The 21104-nt window shown below is 41.2% G+C and overlaps 1 protein-coding gene across 2 annotated transcripts; it reads left to right on the forward strand.

Moving 5' to 3' along the window:
• The first annotated feature begins 373 nt into the window (after window positions 1–373).
• Window positions 374–20611, forward strand: LOC310986659 (protein kinase C delta type-like). 2 transcript variants are annotated; one of them, XM_083972685.1, is made up of 17 exons: window positions 374–608; window positions 9449–9579; window positions 9829–10101; window positions 13072–13240; window positions 14989–15020; window positions 15122–15207; window positions 15631–15760; window positions 15884–15984; window positions 16072–16163; window positions 16344–16473; window positions 17767–17940; window positions 18157–18248; window positions 18585–18647; window positions 18836–18974; window positions 19205–19393; window positions 19509–19637; window positions 19754–20611. In XM_083972685.1, the coding sequence occupies exons 2-17, from the start codon at window positions 9471–9473 to the stop codon at window positions 19910–19912; spliced, it is 2067 nt and encodes a 688-aa protein (XP_083828811.1). In that variant the 5' UTR covers window positions 374–608; window positions 9449–9470; the 3' UTR covers window positions 19913–20611. The 2 variants fall into 2 exon arrangements, with proteins under 2 accessions (XP_083828811.1, XP_083828810.1); XM_083972684.1 differs by having other exon boundaries at window positions 16072–16153; window positions 16331–16473.
• Window positions 20612–21104: the final 493 nt, after the last annotated feature.

Genomic DNA, 21104 nt, shown 5'->3' on the forward strand with positions numbered 1-21104 from the left:
TATTTCAACCAGAATACCTGAATAAAACACAGTAAAATAAGGGTCCTGTTTCATTTACAAAACGTAGCCTACAGACTTTTGAAGGATATGGCTTGTAGGATATTAGACTTTAGCTCTTATTGGTTAGGCATTCAGTTGTGAAGGTAAAGGTGAGGCTAAGGGTGTAGGAATAAATTATGTCATGAGTTTTTCCCACGGGGATAGTGAATCTCTCTCTCTCTCTCTCTCTCTCTCTCTCTCTCTCTCTCTCTCTCTCTCTCTCTCTCTCTGTGTGTGTGTGTGTGTCTGCGTTGGGGAATTCACCTGTTTGACGTCACACAGTCTTTACTCTGCACCGCGCGCGCTGCCACAGAGCAGCAGCAGCACAGAGCCGGGGCAAACAGGCAGACAGGCAGACAGGCGGGTACTGGTGGTGGAGAGGGAAACAGAAGAGAAGAGACGACTTGACACAGAGAAGCCAGCAACCGACCGACTTCAACACTTCCTTAAACACCACTAAACATTTTTGAAGTGGGACTTACAGGAAAGCAAAGCCTTTGGTTCTTCTTCTTAGACACCCGATACCAACTCGGCGACTAACAAGACAATTGTGCTGCACGGCGGAAGAGGTAAGACACAGTTTCATGTGAAAGTTAGTTTGTTCGTGGTTTGGGGGGAAAGAAAGAAAGAAAAACTTGAGCTCGGCAGCTGGTTTGCAGGATACCTGGGGGTCAAGAGTCGCCTGGCTTTGCTTTGCTTTGACCTCCTGGCTTTTGGCTTTTGTCGACTGACATCAGCTGTACACGAACACGGTGTGTGTATGTGTATGTGTATGTGTGTGTGTGTGTCCCGCCGGGAATGAGAGGAGTTGCTGTCGCTGAATGTCTCCCTCTCTCGCTTTGAGTACACTTTATAAGTTACGTAAGTTAAGCTGAGCCAAGTTTTTAGTACTGGTACGTTCAGATAGTACAGTCAATGTGAAAAAACAAAACACTTTGCATGTCTCCACTCACTGATCCTTGGAGAACCAGGCTTCAGCTTCACCACACCGGAGAGACGTGGTGGATTCCTCGAGCGAAGTGCTGTATCCTATGGCAACAGTGGAGCCTCTGTTGCTACAGTAGCTAGCTAACTTGATGGGAAATTATAATTGCACTAAAGTTAGAAGGTGGAGTTGGTGTTAACAACCACCACCACCACCACCAATAAAACCAGCGGACAGATAAGCTTTCAGGAAAGTAGTTTTAAACCCATTAAACAACGTTTTCCCCTACACAGCAGCTTTATTAAAAAACAAAACAAAACAAAAAACACTTTAATTAGGCCTATCTCTTTAAAATTAATGGGTGAAATAGGAAACATACAATTGTACCTGAAGGTTAAGTGTTTTGAAGCTAGTTAAGTTAAGTTAACTTTAGTTATGTTTAGTTTGGTGGTTCTCTGCAGCTAAACTGTTAATTAAAGCAGCCCTGGCAGTATCATATACCCTGTTGAGTTGTGCAGATACCATGCAGTCAGCATGTTAAGTTGCTATTACATCAAGTTGACATCATGATCATTCATTATGAATCATCACATTATATGAAGGCCCTGACCTCTTTATGCACACGGCTGGATAAGAGGAGTTTTTAGTGGACTACTGCACCGACATTAAATCCCAGGTTTGCCTTGGCCTGGTTTCTGGCCTGGTTTGACAGAAAGCTGCCAGTGTCAGAGTAATTACCAGGACAATATAGATGATAAACAACGCAACTTGGCGTCGTCTAACCTGTCTGGGAACCGGTTTGCATTACTCAAGTGAGATATCTTGAGCCTCAAATAGCCTATCAGAGGTCCTCCCCTCATTGCACTCAGGTTTAGCAATTGGCGTTGCAATTAGTCATCATCCTAACAACATGTTACTTCTCTTTGTTGCCAAAGGTACATGGTTCGTATTGTGTCTTACATGTGGCCTGTTTCTCAACCATTGACCTCACCCAGAAAAGGTGCTGAAGGATGCTCAGGGAGTTATGCTGTGGCGGTGTTAATTGTCAAGGAAGTGTCTGTTTGAGGATTATCCTTAATTCTTGTGGCTTTAAACAATGCACCCGTCTCCACAGTATCTGGCATGATTTGTCAGATCCTTTAGGTATTTAAACATCGTCCTCTTTTGAAATATTCCCTCCATGTCTTGTGAAAGTCTTGTGTCACACACTGCAACACAATTCTGCATTTGTGGCAAGACTCTGTATCCTGTCGTTATCTTGTGAAGGCAGTGCAGCTTTCTGAGTGCAGGTAACACTATCTGACTGCAGTTATTGGTGTGTCAATATTGGCTTGTGTGGCATCATGAGCTGCTTGGAGGCTTGGAGGACACAGCTGGGACATCTGCTCAGTCAGGAGTCGCCCATGCAGCACTGATCCCTTGATAGTACAGCACACACAGTGTACACAGACCAGTTGAGATCATGTTTGAAATGATATCGAAGAGTTTTTGTACATATCAATTATTCATTTTGACACAAAATGCCTGAGTTGGCAGGCTTGAGGTATGGCAAATGACAACCAACATGTCACTTACAGTCCAAAACACTAAAGTAATGTAGACTACTGAAAGCAAGGTATCTATTTTATGATTGCATGGTTTAAAGCTTCTTCTTTTTTAATTCTTCTGTACTTTTTAGCAAGCTGTTCTGCTCCTTGTAATGAGGAAACCAGGTTTATTTCAGCTGTGTTTTGTATCACCATCAAACTAAGATTTAATTGTAACAATAATATTTTAAAAGTCAACAACACTGTTTAGCCCCGGCATCATCATCAAACCGGCAGTGAACCACACAGACTATGGTACCCGCTGTTCAGAACAGAAATACACAACCACTTTGGACACAAGTTTGCTAAATCAGCAGTGAGGATAGTTTAGCTCAGTCTTGCCCTTGGTCTCTCCTGCTTGGCTCGCCTCGCTCAGACTTAACCAAGGCTTTGTGAACTGTGAGCAAAGCAGAAATGGACACCGCTCTAAATGCATGTGGAGAGAATACACACACACACACACACACACACACACACACACACACACACACACACACACATAGCGGCAGGATTCATTCCATGCTGGTATAGCAGGTTTTACACCATGCCAAAGACACCTGTGATTATCAGGAAGAAGGAAAATAAAATCATCAAGAGTCATCGCCCCACAAACAGTTAGGTGGAAGTTTGTGTCCAGGTTTGATACCAGTCCTCACGTCCAATAGAAACTTAATAACAGCTTGTGGTGCTACGTCAGTATCACTGTGGATGTATCTCATCATCACATTGTCACTTGACTCTGACCTTAAATCAGCAGCCTCACCTCTGGTCTTGTCACTCACCTTTTTTTCTTGTCCTTCTTGCTGCCCACTCTATGTGTGTGTCTGTGTCAGTGAAAGAAACGAAGGCTTTGATTCCTGCAAGGCATTCTCCACTGAAATTCATTAAAGGCTGCTTTGTTCAAGGTTATTAGTGTATGTAGATGTGTGCGCACACCCAGGTGCACTTACAGTGTGTGCCTTTGAGACACGGTTAATGCGGTAATAACACATGCCATAACGCCTTAGAAAGAGTAGTAAAACTTGTGGATTAAATGAAGTTTTGTGAGATTAATGCTGTTTTGCATGAACCTGTTTGCTGAAAACTCTAAGTGAAAAAGAAAACAGACTTGACAGAGGTACAGTGTGTACTCTCAGGGCTGTTTCTGGTCAATGTATGTAAAGCTAAGAAAACAATATAGCTAAGAGCAGCAGATGTCCACTGTACAATCAACAGTGGTTATTCTTTTTCCACGATCACTGTTTAATTTCCATTGTGGCGGGATTGCTTCTCTTTGAGCTATCATAAAGAGCAGTTTCATGATGCAGTGGATGTTTACGCACACAACTGTGGACCAGCTTGTTAGCTTTAGGAGCGAGTGTGGCCTGCCGACTCTGACCATACTTGCTTGTTCAGGTTCATTATAATCATGTGAAGCATGTTTGTTGAGCTCTAATTTGCTAGGCCACCAACTGGCCCAGCTCCATCCAGCCATGCTGTTCTGGCTCTGTTGTGGGCCTTTGTGTCTTTGATTCAAAACCCCACCTGACCTTTTTTCTGTCATTGTACAACTAACACAGAGACAAAAGTCAGGTTTTTCTTTAAGTTAAAATGTTTTCAAAATGTTCCTTCTTCACATTTATCCATATTCCCTTATTTCCTTCACAAATATATAGTGGGTTTTGAGTTAAGGAATGTGTCACAATACCTTCTTTTTTCACTTGACATTACTTTAAAGGCAGCATCAAGTCAACCAGGAAGCTCCAAACCTGATGTATTGACAAAGCTTTGTTTGATATCAGCTGGCAGGTCTATTTTAATGATGAAATAAAATGTTGAAATTGCTATGACACATATTTAAGTAAGTAGCCAGACTGGAGACTTCACAACAGGTTTGTCTGTTACCTGGCTGTGTCCTACTTAATCTTTACTTCTGGCTTTATTTAGCATCCTGTCAGGCTAGTTTTCATCGCTTGAGGTCCTCTTCTGTGACTGAGGTGACAGAGACATAACAAGGATTGACTCAGTTGAAACTGAGCAACATTTGAATAATCAAGATGTGAATTTTCTGAATCTGAAATCTAAAGTGAAAGAAAAAGTTTTTGAAATTACACAACTTGAAATTGAGAAATTTCTCAAAATGAAATTCAGACCACATAAAGAAAGATAGATTTCAAAGTCAAACATTTCAGGGCAGTAAATTAATTGTTGCATAAACCTTATCACATTTATTCACATCGATTAAATTTAAATACTGAGTTGCAGTTACAACGCAAATTGTAATGGCAATGATGTGTTGCTATATTCTCAAACCATCAGTCCCTACCAGCTATCTTATTAAAATACGAAGTCAAATGAAACTGTATGCTGATCTCTAAAACATTCATCTACAATTCTTCCAAGTGAGTATTATCAATTGTTCTCAGGTCTTTTCCACATCAGACACTTGCAGTTGTCTTAGGAGCAAAGCACAGGTGTTAATAATAACAACAACTCATGTGTCTCAGTGAACCAGACCAAAGCAGCTAAATGTAATTCAGCTGTTATTTTTTCTTTTCTTCCCATCTGTGATATGTTCAAATTTCTAACATGAAAAAAACATATTGACAATCAAACTTTAAATAGAAACAGAGACAAGACCATTCCACTATTTTGCCATTTAAAAAAACATTTCGTTGTCGTTTTTTTTGTTACATGTTTTGAGATTTCTGCTTCTGCTGCATTGTACTGAAATTGCAGGATAATGTGTTGTAGAAATGCATAGTCGTGCACTGTGAAGTGAATAAAAACACTCACAATGCATGTTCTTCCTGTGTGGCAATCAGATGGTTTTTAGTTTGAGAAAGGGCTCTTTGTTTATCAGTGCTGTGTCCTCAAACAAATGCAGAGAATTTTCCCCGCAGGGGCTGGTAAAACATCTCTTCAATTAATTTGCAGAAGGCTATGATTCTTGTTAATCATGTAAGAAAGACTATGTTGTTATGGTTCTCTGCTATTATACCTGTCTTTGTTCAGACCTGCTGGTGAAAAGGTGACGGGCAAGACCTCCCCAACCTGCTAGACCGGCTTGATCACTTCTTCCTCTAAATGTCACCCAAGTGCATACTAAACCTTTGACTTGTGTTTGCTTTGATTGGCATGACTGTAATGATTGTCTGTCACCTGTAACCACCCCTCTCTGTCTTCACTAAGTGTTCATTAATTCACTCCGTCCATACCGCACATTTTGCTGGATAATAGTTGACCTGGATCTCCTGCTGCCCTTATTGTTACACAGTAAAATGATTGAATATTAACTGTTTTCATTGAACAGCTGTTTTGTCATTACACTGATATACTGGGTATTAAACTATTAAACTTAAACTTCCTCATAGCAGACATGGGGGTCAACAGGAATTTTTGTCACGTCAAGAAGCATTTAATGCCATTTCCTTGTCACGTTTGTCATGTTATGCATCAACATAACACGCTGTCTTCCAGTAGTGTATAATTGATGAATTCTTTTTTGCTGCACAAAGGTAACACCTAAGCCACTGGCAGGGGGCCCAGCTTTACATTTACTGGCTCTTTGTAAACCCTTCAGTGAAGGACAAAGGCTTAAGACATACCTAAGAGTAACTAAATAGCTCTTTGAGGCCACATGTCCACGTGCACAAACACACTTTTCACTTCACTGGAAGCTGCCTGCTGGATCCAAGTGAAGGCAAATCTGCTTCTGTCATTGAGTCTGATTTCTCCTCATGTCCACTGGCCTGCCTTGTTGGTTATCTTTTTTTTCTCTCCTTGCTCTTTTCCTCTACCCACCCCTTCCCCAATTGCGTTGGTCTCATTTTTTCCACTCTCTCTGGGGAAACAAGGCTCCCTTTTTTATGCAGCAGTGTATGTGTACATAAGGCAGCATGTGTGTAAAGCCAACAGGATACTGGAAACAGGCTGTAAAAATGTATATACATTTGTTAAAGTCAATGACATTGATTAATATTGTTTTCGTCTGTGTTTCTGTCTGTGTGGGCAGTATTATGAGAGCATGAACAACTTCTCAACCCTCCTGACCTCACTTAGAAACAGTGGCTTGTTTAGATCCTCTTTAGATACTGGTCTGGCCTGCAGGCCGGGTCACACAAAGCTTCTAGCAGCAACAACAGAGATGTGTTTTTCTCAGCCCAGTGAACATATTGTGGAGGCAGACAGCTGGAAATATATCTCCAAAATATATAGCATGGAAAGATGTAAGAGATGTAGAGATGAAGCTAAAAGATGTAGTTTGAATTACTGAAGCTACACTGTGCACAACAGTTCAACATGCCAAGAAAGTTTTTGATAAATGTTTTCAGGCACATGGTTTTCACATGAAAACATTGTCTTCTCATTGGCCAAATGATGACATGGTCCTGGGTGGTCTGTATTTACTTTGCTGTAACCTCTGTCAGCTGTAGTGATGATGTTTTTCATGCAGTTTTCCTGTATTATCCCTCTTGATCCCACTTGAACCAGGGCAGTGATTTGTTATGTCAATGTAATAATGAGATGAATGAGAACTTGTGTTAAGATTTATCATACCACAGCAAAACAGTGAGTGTCGTCACCAACATAAGTGTGTAAAGGCATGTTGTGTGTCTCAGCTGCAATCAGCAATCTCAAAGTGAATGTCAGTCAGTCAAAAAGCTTGTCACATGCTATTTTGGTAGCCATCTGACTTTTAACTAAACTAAACTAAAGGATTTACATTTTCACAGCTGTGTGCTGGCTACTGAGTAACTTTTGGGGGAGTTAAGGGCGAAGTGTGTTGCTCAAACCTCAGCGATGGCTCCGCTCCTGAGTCACTGTTTGCCCTTCATCTGATTTCTGTTTCTTGTCCGGGATATCAAACCAGCAACCTCCAGATTACAAGCCCGTCTCTGTATGGCTCTGCATTGCAACCCCCTCCCTATGAAAGATAAGAGTAACTCAGTTTATTGAGAATTATGCACAGCTACATATAATTATACACATTAAAACATTCACACCTGAGACCTGCTCACTGCAGATACAGTAATGGTTTGTGCTGCTAAGCTGTTTGCAGTGGGGATTTAAGAAAAACAGTGGATGAGAAAATAATCTACAATAAGAAAATGCTTCAGAACCAAGTGCCAGCTCTCTAAAATTAGATTGGTATTCAGCGGGCACACTAAAGGGTTATCTGGATCAAACCAGTACTCAAAATAGCATCTAGTCTACCTTTATAGGCTGAGCAGAATACATGTGAATACTGTATAAATCATGCAGATACTGGTTCAGTCGCTAGAGACCTCATAACGTATGACACTCAGCGCTGTGAAAAGCACAAATAATGAAAATCATAAACAAAACTTGTTTGTTTCCTCATGCATGATTAAGTATTGAAGCAGAAACAAGACACACTAGATTCCTGTGGTTTTCATGTACGGATTCATGCTTAGGCTTAAGAGAATAACATGTCTCTGCATTTGGCTTTTAGAGATTACTGCCCAGAAGTGTTATTTCATAGAGCGGCTAAACATCATTGTGAATTTTTAAAAAAAAGATGCCGTTTGCCTCAAACCACAGGCGTGCCATATCTCTGAAATGACTATTAAACCAAGATTATGTTAATGGAGCAAGAAACTAAAGCTTCAAGAGATCAAGTTAAGGAACTTAAAAGCTCACAAAAAAAAGTGCTGTGTAGAAATTCTTGGAGGAATTCTGTGGGATTTTATTGCTGCTTTGGGAATTAGGTTGTAGGCTAATATGCCTTTTGGGTCCTGCTAGTCTGTGACGTAGCGCTTGTGTGACTTTGGTGTGAAGCAGTTTTGATAACTTCAAAGGTTCAGAAAGTGTTTGTTAGCACAGTTCCTTTGTACAACATGAGGCTTGACTGACTGCCCCCTAAGTTTAGAGTATTTCATCCTTGTAATCTCTGTTATTACAAGGCCTCCTCAAGGAAATGTCACTAGTTTTATAGCTACTGTTGAAAATATGACAGTGTGCTATTCACTGATTTACTAAATGTTGTGTCCCAAAATTAAAAACACAGGACAAGTGTCTGTCCTCTTGGTACTGTGGTGTCTTCCTGATACTGACTGCTCCTAAAACTGGCTGAATATAACATGATACTTTGAGATCAGTTTATATTTCATGCCTTAGATTTGATAGATTTTGGTATTTCAAAGTTTCACTGATTGACCTCTCACACATTTTCTTGTTTTGAAAAAACACTGTTTACACTTTATATTTTTTATTTTAAGTATGTCCTTTATGTTGATTCATATGTATTTGATTGTTGTGTTTAGATGTATAAAACAGACACGGTCAATGGGTTAGATGAACGTGGCTTGTCCCATGAGAAGAATTGTTTAGAGGAAGTGTATGGCACAAATCTCTCAATGGAGCAAGCTTGAATGAAGCAAGCAGGTGGACACTTCTGCAAAAGATGTGGTATTTAGAGGTTGTTTGTACAAGTCTACGTATAGTATAGTTGAACAGTGGAATGCTTATCCTGAAATACAGAAAAAGGTACAAGGATGATAAAAGTATTGGCAGGTTTCTGCAGATTTCTTTTAAAGATCCAAAGTTGCATAGGAACTCCACTACGTAACTGTGGACATTTGCATGAAACTGATACTTTCTGTTTGTTTTAGAAAATTGTTCTTTTTAACTTTCTGTCACTCTGTTTCGGTATCCCAACCTGCTCTCAGTTCAGGATTAGCTTAGCACTCTGTTCCTCTGTTCCCTCCGTCTTCAATACTGGAAGGTAGTTTCCAAAGTTGTGTCTTTAGTTGGAAACTTCTGCTTCTTCTCAGAAAACTTGGCTATTGCCGCCAACTTTCTTCCTCCTTGTTTTCAGTAGAAACATGAGCAATCCAAATGACAGATGAGGGTGTATGTTTGCGTGTAACTGTGTGTCTTTGTCTCTCTGTTCTAGGAGGCTCAGGTGAGCTGTCACCATGGCACCCTTCCTGCGAATCACGCTCAATGCGTATGATGTGGGCGCTCTCCCTCCTGCGTCTGACCCTCCCATCTGTGCCATCAAGATGAAGGAGTCTCTCAACACAGGTATGTGCAGATTGCACACACACATGTGAGCCATCATAATTTCATCTAGACAGAGGAGTGGTACAGTAAACAGGGGGACAGCTTAACTGTCTTAGCAGTCACCATCTGCTGGGCTCAAAAGTCCACAACAATTTGGCTGTGTACCAACTTCAGTTTAAGCTGCAACTTCCTCGTGATGTGAGTTTACTGAGAATGGAAAAAAAACAACAGCGTTTACCTCTAACGGATGATTCCTGTGGTCTTTCACAGAACGAGGAATGACGTTGGTCCAGAGGAAGCCCACCATGTACCCAGCATGGAAGTCTACTTTTGATGCTCACATATATGAGGGGCGTGTCCTAGAGGTGGTCCTCATGCAGAGCAGTGATGAACCGTTGGCCAAGGCCACTGTCGGTGTGTCTGTACTGGCAGAGCGCTGTAAAAAATCCAAAACCAGCGGCCGTACCGAGTTCTGGGTGGACCTTCATCCTTCAGGAAGGGTCCAGATGGCTGTACAGTTCTTCCTGGAGGACAGTGATGCAGGTAAGACCTCTACATCTTGGAGCCTGTGAAAATGTTTTCTTCTGTATGTTGAATATGTTCAAGTAACACAAAAGCATCCATTAATATTATTTTCAAAGGATAATTTTGCATCATCAGGACTGTGTGGATGTGCTTTTATCAGATTTCATGGACAGTGACCTCAGAATGTAACCAGGCAACCTAGTTTGAAGTTTGTTTATTCACCCTATTCCGTCTGAACCAGCAGAAAAACAGAAATCTCTCGGGTGAAACAGCAAAACCCTTTCTGTCTATAGTAGAAAACGGTTTTGCCGTTGTGAGCCCCAAAACCCTAAGTCAGACAGTAAGGGCTTTGAAAAGACGTTCCCTGACCGGGAATCGAACCCGGGCCGCGGCGGTGAGAGCGCCGAATCCTAACCACTAGACCACCAGGGAGTGGTGCTCCTTAGAAAAGAAAAGTCTGTTGACACCCCCATCAGGAAGTCACTGCACTGCTGTGCTGATATGTGATACCCACTACTGTCAGTAGGGATCCTGTTCAGACATTCAATTCCCTGAACTTTATTCACACAGCACAGCTGAACACGTTAGTTACAGTAAAGCTCTGTGTAAAGTGTGAGGTTATCCTCGTCCAGGTCGACTGCCCTGCTATAAACCGCCTACTTCAGGCTGTCAAGGGTTAATCTGTGTGCCGGTAACATATCTCACATTGTGCTCGTCAGGTGATTACAGGTGTGGCCGTTCAGCCAGTGACTGGATCATTTCTGGAAGGTGTTGTTGGAATTTGGTCTGAGGCTGTGCTTTCCTTTGCCAAAGTGAAGCCAGTCATAAATATTTGTACTTTACTCAAATAGTGTAAACAGGTATTTTTCCTGATTCAATAATGTGTTCACTAGGATGTGGGTTAAACAAACATGCAGAGTGTATTTGGTCTATTTTATCCTTAGATCTCTGTAGTGTAAAATCTCCCTTTTCTACACTGATGGAAATTAGGAATTGAAATCCCAGTATTTCAATTATGCATTGAAATACTGGGTTTTTCATGTAAAATCTACATGTAAATATTGTGAACAGCAGCACAATTAGTTGCATGAGTTCTTACCACTATCATTATGAGCCTCCGGAGGCCTATTTTACTTTCGCTTCTGCTGTCGGAAGCAGAAGTGAAACAGAGCAGTGCAGGCTGGCAAATGCTGATTTCAGCTGCCAGCTTAGTAGCCCTGACGGGGGGAGCCCAGGCCCAGAGGGGTTTACAGACTGTTTGAGTGTGAGGGGGAGTTTCTTGTGTGGGAGTTAGTAGCACGGTCAGGGTTCACTGTTCAGGGTTGGACAGGGTCATGAGACAGAGGTGTGCCTCCTGTTGTTATGAAAGAGCTCCCAACTCCATCAGTTCCCTCCTACACACTCCACAGGTTTCCTGAAAAGCAGCCTGGAGTATTTTTAGGCATGTGTGAACAGCCCTCAACACTGTCTGCCTTCTCTGTCCGTCTTTCTCCTGCCCCGTCTCTCACCTCCACTTTCTCAGCTCAGCTCACTGAAGCTCGGTCTAAACATAAACATCTGTCAGCAGAATGGCAGAGAGGAAATTAGTTTATCTCCCTCACCTCATCACTCTTCCCACTTTTCCCTGTCTATCAGTTGTCTCTTTGAGGCAACTCCTTTTTTTTTTTTAATTGTCCCTCTTTCTTACCCCTCCCTCTCATCCACCCACATTCACTCCTATCTCCTCCAGAGTTTCTGCTTTCTTTGTTTACCTCTCTCACGCTGTCTTCTCTGACTTTTGACCCCACCCCATTGATTTGCCTCAACTTGAGCAGTTTATCCAAGATGACATTTTGGTGTGTTTGCCCTTCATTTACCAGCAGCGCCTGTGTCCTCTGGCTCGGCTATCAGAACTGACTGTGAACTGTGAACCACTGTCATGTCCTTAAAATATCTTAACCTAACAAATATAACAAATATAAAAAGAAGAGATAAATAAGATAGAGAATGTATTAAATCTTAATTTACTAGCAGCGCCTCTGTCCTTTAAGACTAAATAGGGCTTGGCTATTAGAACTGACTGTGAATTGTGAATCTCTTTCAGCTGTTGAAAATATGACAGTTCACTGATTTACTGAATGTTGTGTCCCAAAACCAAAAACACAGGTGTCTCAAGTGTCTGTCCTCTTGGTACTGTGGCGGCTTCCTGATACTGACTGCTGAATTGGCTGAATATAACATGATACTTTGAGATCAGTTTACATTTCATGCATTAGATTAGATTTTGGTATTTCAAAGTTTCACTGCTTGACCTCTCAAACATTTTCTTTTCTTGTATTGAAAAAACACTGTTGTATTTACATATTGATTAATATCTATTTGATTATTGTGTTTAGATGTATAAAACAGACACGGTCAATGAACGTGACTTGTCCCTTGAGAAGAATTGTTTAGAGGAAGTGTATGGCACAAATATCTCAATGGAGCAAGCTTGAATGAAGCAAGCAGGTGGACACTTCTGCAAATGCAGATGTGGTATTTAGATATCGTTTTTGCTATCAGAACTGACTGTGAACTGTTAACCACTGTCATGTCCTTAAAAGATCCCAACCCAACAAACATAACAAATATTAAAAGAAAAGATAAATAAGATAGAGAATGTACAAAATCCTTATTTACCAGCAGCGCCTGTGTCCTCCTTTATGACTAAATAGGGCTTGTCTATCAGAACTGACTGTGAACTCTGAACCTCTTTCATGTCCTTAAAAGATCATCAACAAAGCCAAACAGCTACGTATATTGTTAAAAAAAAAACAGTAGGATGGTAGATGAATAGAAAAGACTTCCACATCCTTGTCAAATATACTGGAAATCAATAAAAAGTGGGTTTGGATAATATTTCACTATAAAGCTGTTGGACAAACAAGCAGGCCCTGTGCTCTTTGACTGTAGGCCTGAGCAGAAATACAATAATTTGATCTTTAAACTTTTGTAACTCTCTTCCCTCAGTGGCCAGTACACCGTCAGTGAAGGCTGCTCCAGAGGACGGACTCACAACCCTCAACAGGAGGAGAGGAGCTTTCAAGCAGCCCAAGGTTCACGTCATCAGGAACCATGAGTTCACTGCCACTTTCTTTGGCCAGCCCACCTTCTGCTCCGTCTGCAGAGAGTTCCTCTGGTGAGATGCCAAGTTCTGCCCTTTATCACATGATAGCTGTCATTACTACAAACAACATACCATCACACTGTTATGTTTGTGAACTTCAGCTGTTTTAGCATCAGAGATCTTTATTTCATATTGACCAGACTGAGATCTGGAGACTCAGATAATGTCTAAAGCAGATGCATTTACTGAAGCTGCATCGCTAAATGAAAAGAGAGAAAAGTAGTAATGAAACCCCAGCTCTGAACGGCATGGTTTTATTTAGACCTATGCCTCATATTACTTTCTATATGTGCAAATAAAATCCTTCTTCATGAATCCACCGGGAAGCTAATTCTATACAAAGAGTCACGTTTAGATTCAAGTCACATTGGGTGTAACTATTAAGCACTCACAGCCGTCTTAGTGAATAGGTGTGCAAATCATAATCCTGGGGGAGGGGGGAGTTATGAGTATAGGGGGCTATGAGTATTCACCAGTATCTCTGAGGGTCTGTGCTTGGTTGCTATGGTAACTGTCAGTGGGGAATGGGTACTATCAGACACACTAGAAATTAACAATGAACCATTGCTTACAGTAAAGGACCTGTTCGTGACCTGTAGAGAGAGACATGGCCTAATAGTACTACTAATAGTAAAAGGAAAAATACCTAAGGAAGGAAAACATGGCAGTACGTTTGGATCACAGGGAGAAACTATGGCAGTAATCCTTATCCTACTCTGTAAGGACATGACCAGAAGCAGCTAATTTGCCTGTCAGTTTGTTGTTTCTCTGCACTGGGGACAGCCAGAGCGAGGGACGTGTTTTCAGGTTGTCCGTTTGCCCGTTCGTCCTATTCTCATGAATGCAGCATGTCAGAAAGGCCCCAGAGGGAATTTCATTACATCTGGCACAATCACTCACTCACACTTTAACTCGAAGATGAACAACAACGGAAAGCAAACAACAACAAGACAGTAATTGTAGTTTTTCTACAGTACTATAATCACCATTGTATGTTTTGATTCACTGGCAGAGATTTCATAATTCCAGACCATTTATCGCCTACTGTCTATTCTCTGGGTACCAAATGGAACAAAAACATTCTTTGTCCAATAAGAAAAGTCCAGCCCCCCATGGGTGTTTGTCAAAAGACCAATTAGTAGCAGTTCTAGGTTCCTAAATGGAGCAGTCCTGGGGGGTTAGTAATGGTAGAAACAACAGCAGGGCTGCTATTGTGAGAGTGAGTCACTGTCCAGGCAAATCCCACAAGGTTGTCATGTCGGGTTCCTACTATGTCAGCAGGCCGAACTGTGAGTCAAACTCCTCCTCTGTCTCAAATTGCAGTGTTATCTTTTCCCTCGGTGAAACAAACATCTACTCACATCTGTAGTCTGTGTGTGTGTGTGTGTGTGTGTGACTCTGTGGCCACCTGCTACTCACATACAAATTTTAATCTCCTAATCTAAGATGTAAAAGATGACCTCCAGTGTTGGTGACGACAATCATAAAACCTCTGAGTCACTGTTGCGCATAATTAAACAACAGGTCTCTCTCAGTTTACTTGTTTGTTTGTTTGTTTTTACCTTCACAATACTTTGAAGAAATATTTGTGAACAGTTCACATGGAGGTTCACAAATATTGTTCACTCTCCATCACTGTCATAATCACAATCTTATTAATGAAACCAGTCCTGAGAACATTGCTCCGATATTGGCGTCATACTTTACTTATTTTCTTGTTTCATGTCACATTTTAAACTTGTTTCTTTCCTCATACTTAGGGGTCTCAACAAGCAAGGTTACAAGTGCAGGCGTAAGTGTTTATTGTTTGTATAACTGCTATCTGCATTTTTTCTATTACACTGTACCCTTTTTTCACAGTTATTACAATATTTTGTCATTTTTTCCACTCAGAATGCAACGCAGCTATCCACAAGAGATGCATCGAAAAAATCATTGGCAGATGCACAGGAACAGCAGCGAACAGTCGGGACACTATGGTGAGCAAAGTTCATGTTCTCCAGCCTGATAGCTTAAGTCACACCTTACAACTCAGAACTGACACTGACACTGAATTGCATTTTGTTTTACAGTGTTGTCTCTGTTGTTCCTAACTATAGTTCAATGACAATTTAGTTTGTATCTCCTGTTTTATTATTTTATGACTCGTGCAAGGAACAACATAGACCATTAATCATTCATTTAGTAATTGTGCAATGTTTTGGTACAGCTCAATATAGATCCAACCAAACAAGGTCACAACCCAGTGTACAGCAAGCATCCATATTAAATTCATCATTAAAATTGATGGAGACATGGAGCTAATATTTATGATGTTATTAGTAAAGTGTACTACATTTGTCTTGATTTGATTATCAGATGGTTTATGTGTATCAGTTTACTGGAAATCTGTCTGTTTATAGTTCCAGAAAGAGCGCTTCAAGATTGATATGCCACATCGCTTCAAGTACCACAACTACAAGAGCCCAACCTTCTGTGACCACTGTGGCAGTCTGCTGTGGGGTCTCTACAGACAGGGCCTGAAATGTGAAGGTGACTCCAAAGCATTCATTGTTTTTTCCCCCTTTGTGTCAAATATTATATATGCTCTATAGCTGACATTTTATCTTTTATTCTTTTTCACCTATTGACATTTTTTTTTTCTCCTCCGACCAGACTGTGGCATGAACACACACAGTTACTGTCAGAAGAAAGTGGCGAATATGTGTGGAGTCAACCAGAAACTACTTGCAGAAGCTCTGTTGCAAGTCAACCAGGTGAGCAAAGGAACAAAACATTAAGAACAAGTTAATGATTGTGGATTCATAATATCATGTTTCAGTACAACTTTTTTTCCTCTTTAGAAGTCTGTGAAGAAGCCTGATAACTCCAATGCAGAAGATATTGGGATCTACCAAGATGTCCAAAAGCCAATAGTAGACCCTAGTGGTAAGATGTCCTCACTGTAGCACAAATAAGATGTATTTAAATCAAGTTTCATGTTTAAGGGTAAAACATGTATGGTATTATTGTTGTTAATGTTTGTATTATCAAATCCCATGCATTCAGGTTTGCATTATGTACCTAATTCTATGTCTACAAATGTGTGTGTTTGTAAAGCAGCTGGCAGTGGCAGTGGCAGTGGCAATGACAAGGCGAGTGAGAGCGTGAACCCAACCCCAACGTCCACTAAAGCCCCACGGGTACACCTCACCCTCAACCACCTGGTGTTCCACAAGGTGCTGGGTAAAGGCAGTTTTGGCAAGGTAAGTGCCATTTCTACACACTCTCCCAAATTTAACATTTAATGATGGTTTGGACACAAAAATTGAAGATTTTATAAACTTAAACCAGCATCATGCTCATCCTGAATTTTCTTACATGTATTATCTTTGTAGAAGAGCACAATCTAAAAAATATGCCAAATGTGAAAGAGGGCATAAATAAAATAGAGATGGTACAAATCTGCGTGTTTCAGGCAGTTTGGATCCATTAAAGGGGAGATTACTGAGAAAAACCAGGATGAAGGCCACACATCTTCAGGAAACAGATTCTTATCATATAATCATGTTTCAGTGTAGTCTGTCATTTAAGTCTGTCACTGTCCTTCCTTGAAGCACTTTGTTAAGATTTTGTTTTACAATTTATCACTAACTCAGCCGTGGTTTGATGAAAACTAGCTATACCTTAGCAGATCAATACATCCCTTCACTGCTTGTTAAATTGCTTCCCTCACATAACAGGAGTGGGAGTTGCTTTTCAGATGAGAAAAAAGCTCTGTTACTCCATCACTATAGATCCTGTCATAGATTACTATAGATATAGATACCACTATAGATAGATTTGACAAATCACACAGCCTGTCGAGGTTGATGTAATTTAGGAATTCAGAGAGGCCATGCATGTCAAAAAAAGTAGTCGCAGGCTCCAATATTTTGTTAGACCGCCTTTAGCTTTGATTACCGCATGCATTTGCTATGCCATCATTTCCATAAGTTTCTGCACACTGTCACAACATTTATTTCCCTCCAGAGTTGCATTAACTTTAACTTAACTGTCAATGGGGTTGAGGTCTGGACTCTGTGGTCACTACATTTCTTCCTTGAAGAAGATGTTTCCCCACCATCCTTCCAGTTTGTAATAATGCACTGGACAGTTCTTAACTCAATTTTAGTAGTCTCAGAAATCTCCTTTGATGTTTAATTTGCTTAGTGCATGCCAATAATTTGAATAAGATCAGATAAGATGTAAGAAATGAGACTGCATCGGTTAAGGTTAAACAACTTGTTGCGAGCTGAAACATAATCATCCATGCAGTAATTATCCAATGGGAGGCTTTTACCTATTAGCTTTGTTAAATCAAAGTGGTCACTTTTGTTTTGGACAGGCAGTGTATTATATAGTATACCCACGTTCACTGAAGCCTGGTGGCAGTGCAGTGTCTGCCCATTGTCCTCACTGAGATTCATAGAGATATGAGCATGTACGATTGAGAAGATATAAACATCTCTGTGATCACACTGATGAAATACTCACCCTAAGTGACTCTGACACCCCAGGTGCTGCTGGCAGAGCTGAAAGGACAGGGTCAGTACTTTGCTGTGAAGGCTCTGAAGAAGGACGTAGTTCTCATGGATGACGATGTGGAGTGCACCATGGTGGAGAAGAGAGTCCTGGCGCTGGCGTGGGAGAACCCCTTCCTCACACAGCTCTACTCCACATTCCAGTCTAAAGTAAGCACACACATACTAAACATCTCACCAGAGAAAGCACAAAAAGCATGTTCTCTGATAGAGAGGCAATCTGAGCCACAGCGGTAAAAGCAACAAGTCCCAGTTCTTGATAAGAACCCCACCCCCCCCTCTTATCTATATCCATTCTCCCACATGCTCTATTCATGTCTCATTTGTCTGCGACTGTGAGCTGACAATAATGTGGTGTTTGCACAGGAGCATCTCTTCTTTGTAATGGAGTACCTGAATGGAGGCGACTTGATGTTCCACATTCAAGACAAAGGCCGCTTCGACATCAACAGAGCCACGTGAGTACACTGGGGCCCTGTTCAGTCTGGCTTTAACATGTGTCTTCAGCGATCTGATCTCAGTCCTTTCACACCTGGTATGCGTGTTGACTGACCACTTGTGATCAGATCTCACTTCGCATGATTCTATGTAAATAAACACTTACATGTTTTTAGCTAATGGGACTTTCACAGACAGGCCCATTGAGTGTGTGTATGTGTGACAGAGATAGACAGAGAAATGTCAATCTGTGCTGGCCACAAATATATCAATATATGGGAAACCTGTTAATTACGATGTGAATAAAAATATTTCTGTAATGACACACTCAAGTTTGTGCACATTTCAACCTTCAGATTCTACGGTGCTGAGATAGTTGTGGGACTGCAGTTCCTCCACGCGAGAGGCATCATCTACAGGTAAGACCCAATTACCACTGTGTCACTATACCACCGTCTGCAATCTTTGTATTACAGTACACCTGTTACTGCACAAGTGTAGGCTGGAGCTAAATTGCTTTTTACATTTCTAAACTACAACATGTCAAACATGTTTTATAGCAGAAATGGTTGTACATTACATATATTTCTTTTGTGATTTTCTGCAGAGATCTGAAGCTGGACAATGTGATGCTGGACAAGGATGGACACATAAAGATAGCAGACTTTGGCATGTGTAAAGAGAACGTGTTTGGAGAGGCCAGAGCCACAACATTTTGTGGAACGCCAGACTACATTGCACCAGAGGTGAGTGTGAAGACCTGTGTGATTTAGGACATCGCACACTCTCTGTCCATCCACTACATATATACAGTATGTATGTACAAATACATACACAGTGTATATGCCACCTTGTGGTCATTAGGAGACATGGCAGTGTGCCATCTACAGATGCAGTCAAATCACAGTGATTCAGTCTCCAAACATCACTTTGTGTCCTTATTCTCCTCACGCGTTTGTTGTGTCTCTCATCATAGATCCTGCTAGGACAGAAGTACACCTTCTCGGTGGACTGGTGGTCTTTTGGTGTGCTAGTGTATGAGATGCTGATTGGTCAGTCACCTTTCCAAGGCGACGATGAGGACGAGTTGTTTGAATCCATCAGGTCAGACACCCCTCACTACCCTCGGTGGATCACCAAGGAGTCCAAGAGCCTGGTTGAACAGGTGAGTAGTTTTATTAGGAGCATTTAGTCCTGTATAGGCAAATGAAGCACCACTGGATGTTTTAGAATGCAAATCACTTTTTATGTAGTTAAATTGTCTCCTGTCATTATTTCAGTTGTTTGAGCGAGATCCCACTCGCAGACTGGGTGTGGTGGGAGACATTCGTGCACACTCCTACTTCAAAGCCATCAACTGGCCAGCGCTGGAGAAGAGACAAGTGGAGCCCCCTTTCAAGCCAAAAGTGGTATGAGCCTATGTTTCCATTTATATAAATATTATTCCGTGTATCTGGAATAGTGTGTATCTTCAGTGTGGTTTGTTATATTAAACATACTGATACCCCCTACCTTCCACCCATAGAAATCCCCAAATGACTGCAGCAACTTTGACCGAGAGTTCCTGAATGAGAAGCCTCGCCTCTCCCACGCAGACAAGAACCTCATCGACTCCATGGACCAGACAGCATTTGCAGGATTTTCCTTCGTCAACCCTAGACTAGAAAAATTCATAAGCAAATGAAAATGACACTGGTTGTTCAGGGAACACACTCTTAGTCCGCCGCGTCAAGATAGACTCTTATCCTGTTCTCTCTACCTTATTAACTGGATGGAAAACAAGAACATGAAAGATTTGGGCTTGATCCAAACCTATTTTTGTTTCATTATCAAAGGATGAGATAAAGTAATACTAGGATGTGCTGGTATCAAAAACAATAATCATGTCTCAGCTATAAAACTATATAGGTGTATAAAAAGAGTATAAAGCTCCAGGAAATTAAGGGAAATTTTGAAGAAACCAGTGTTACCATAATCAATGCTGGGGGGGATTGCTTCATTATGTTTTTATTTTTCCTTTTACTCTATCATTTCTACATGTGATCACATCTTGAATCAGTAATAATCCTCTAATCTACTGTATCTTGAAATTAAAATGCGCAGGCACAAGCATGAGGCTCTTATTTAGTAATACAAATATGCACAGCCAACATCTCAAATGCAAGTCAGGAAGATTCAGTGGTACATACAGTATTCACTCTCCACCCGGTGTGCTTTGCCTACTGTATGCCTCCTAGAACATCCCATCTGTGTGTGCTTGTGTGTTACCACCCGCATATACAAGTGTGTGTGTGTGTGGGTGTGTGCAGGTATTTTCTTAAATGCAAATGGTGCTACTGGACTTGTTAACATCATCTGTTGGTGAATGAATCCTCGATTTCTCTTGGACATCACAGAGATAATTGCACCATAAAGATGTGGAGGACTAAATTTCTGATCAGCAAGAATCCCCCCCCCCCCCCCCCCCCCTCCCCCAGCCCCTAATGATTGCACTGTCTCATTCACCGTCAAAAGGGTTGATCTGTTTTTTTTTTTGTGTTTTTTTTAAATTACCAGGAATTTCTACATGGCAGTCATCCTGTCTTTTTGTGTGCCACTGGTGTCAAACCTCATGCTATACATCAAAGTGAAGCGTAACACAAACAGCTGTTCAGTACACCATGTTCATTTTCTGGGCTGTCAGCAGAGCCACTGGAAAGAGTTGCAGCAGTGGCGCGTGGTACTATACCTGCACATCTAGAGTAGCTGTGTTGAACGATGAGGGAGGGAGAGACCTTCCCGCTGAAGGCATAGGGTCATTGAAATGTGTTGCATTACTTGAATGTAGGATTTTTAATATAAAAATAATAGTGTATGGAAATCTGATATGTATGTAA

This window comes from Trachurus trachurus (assembly GCF_905171665.1).
Source record: "Trachurus trachurus genome assembly, chromosome: 5".
Classification (NCBI taxonomy): domain Eukaryota; kingdom Metazoa; phylum Chordata; class Actinopteri; order Carangiformes; family Carangidae; genus Trachurus; species Trachurus trachurus.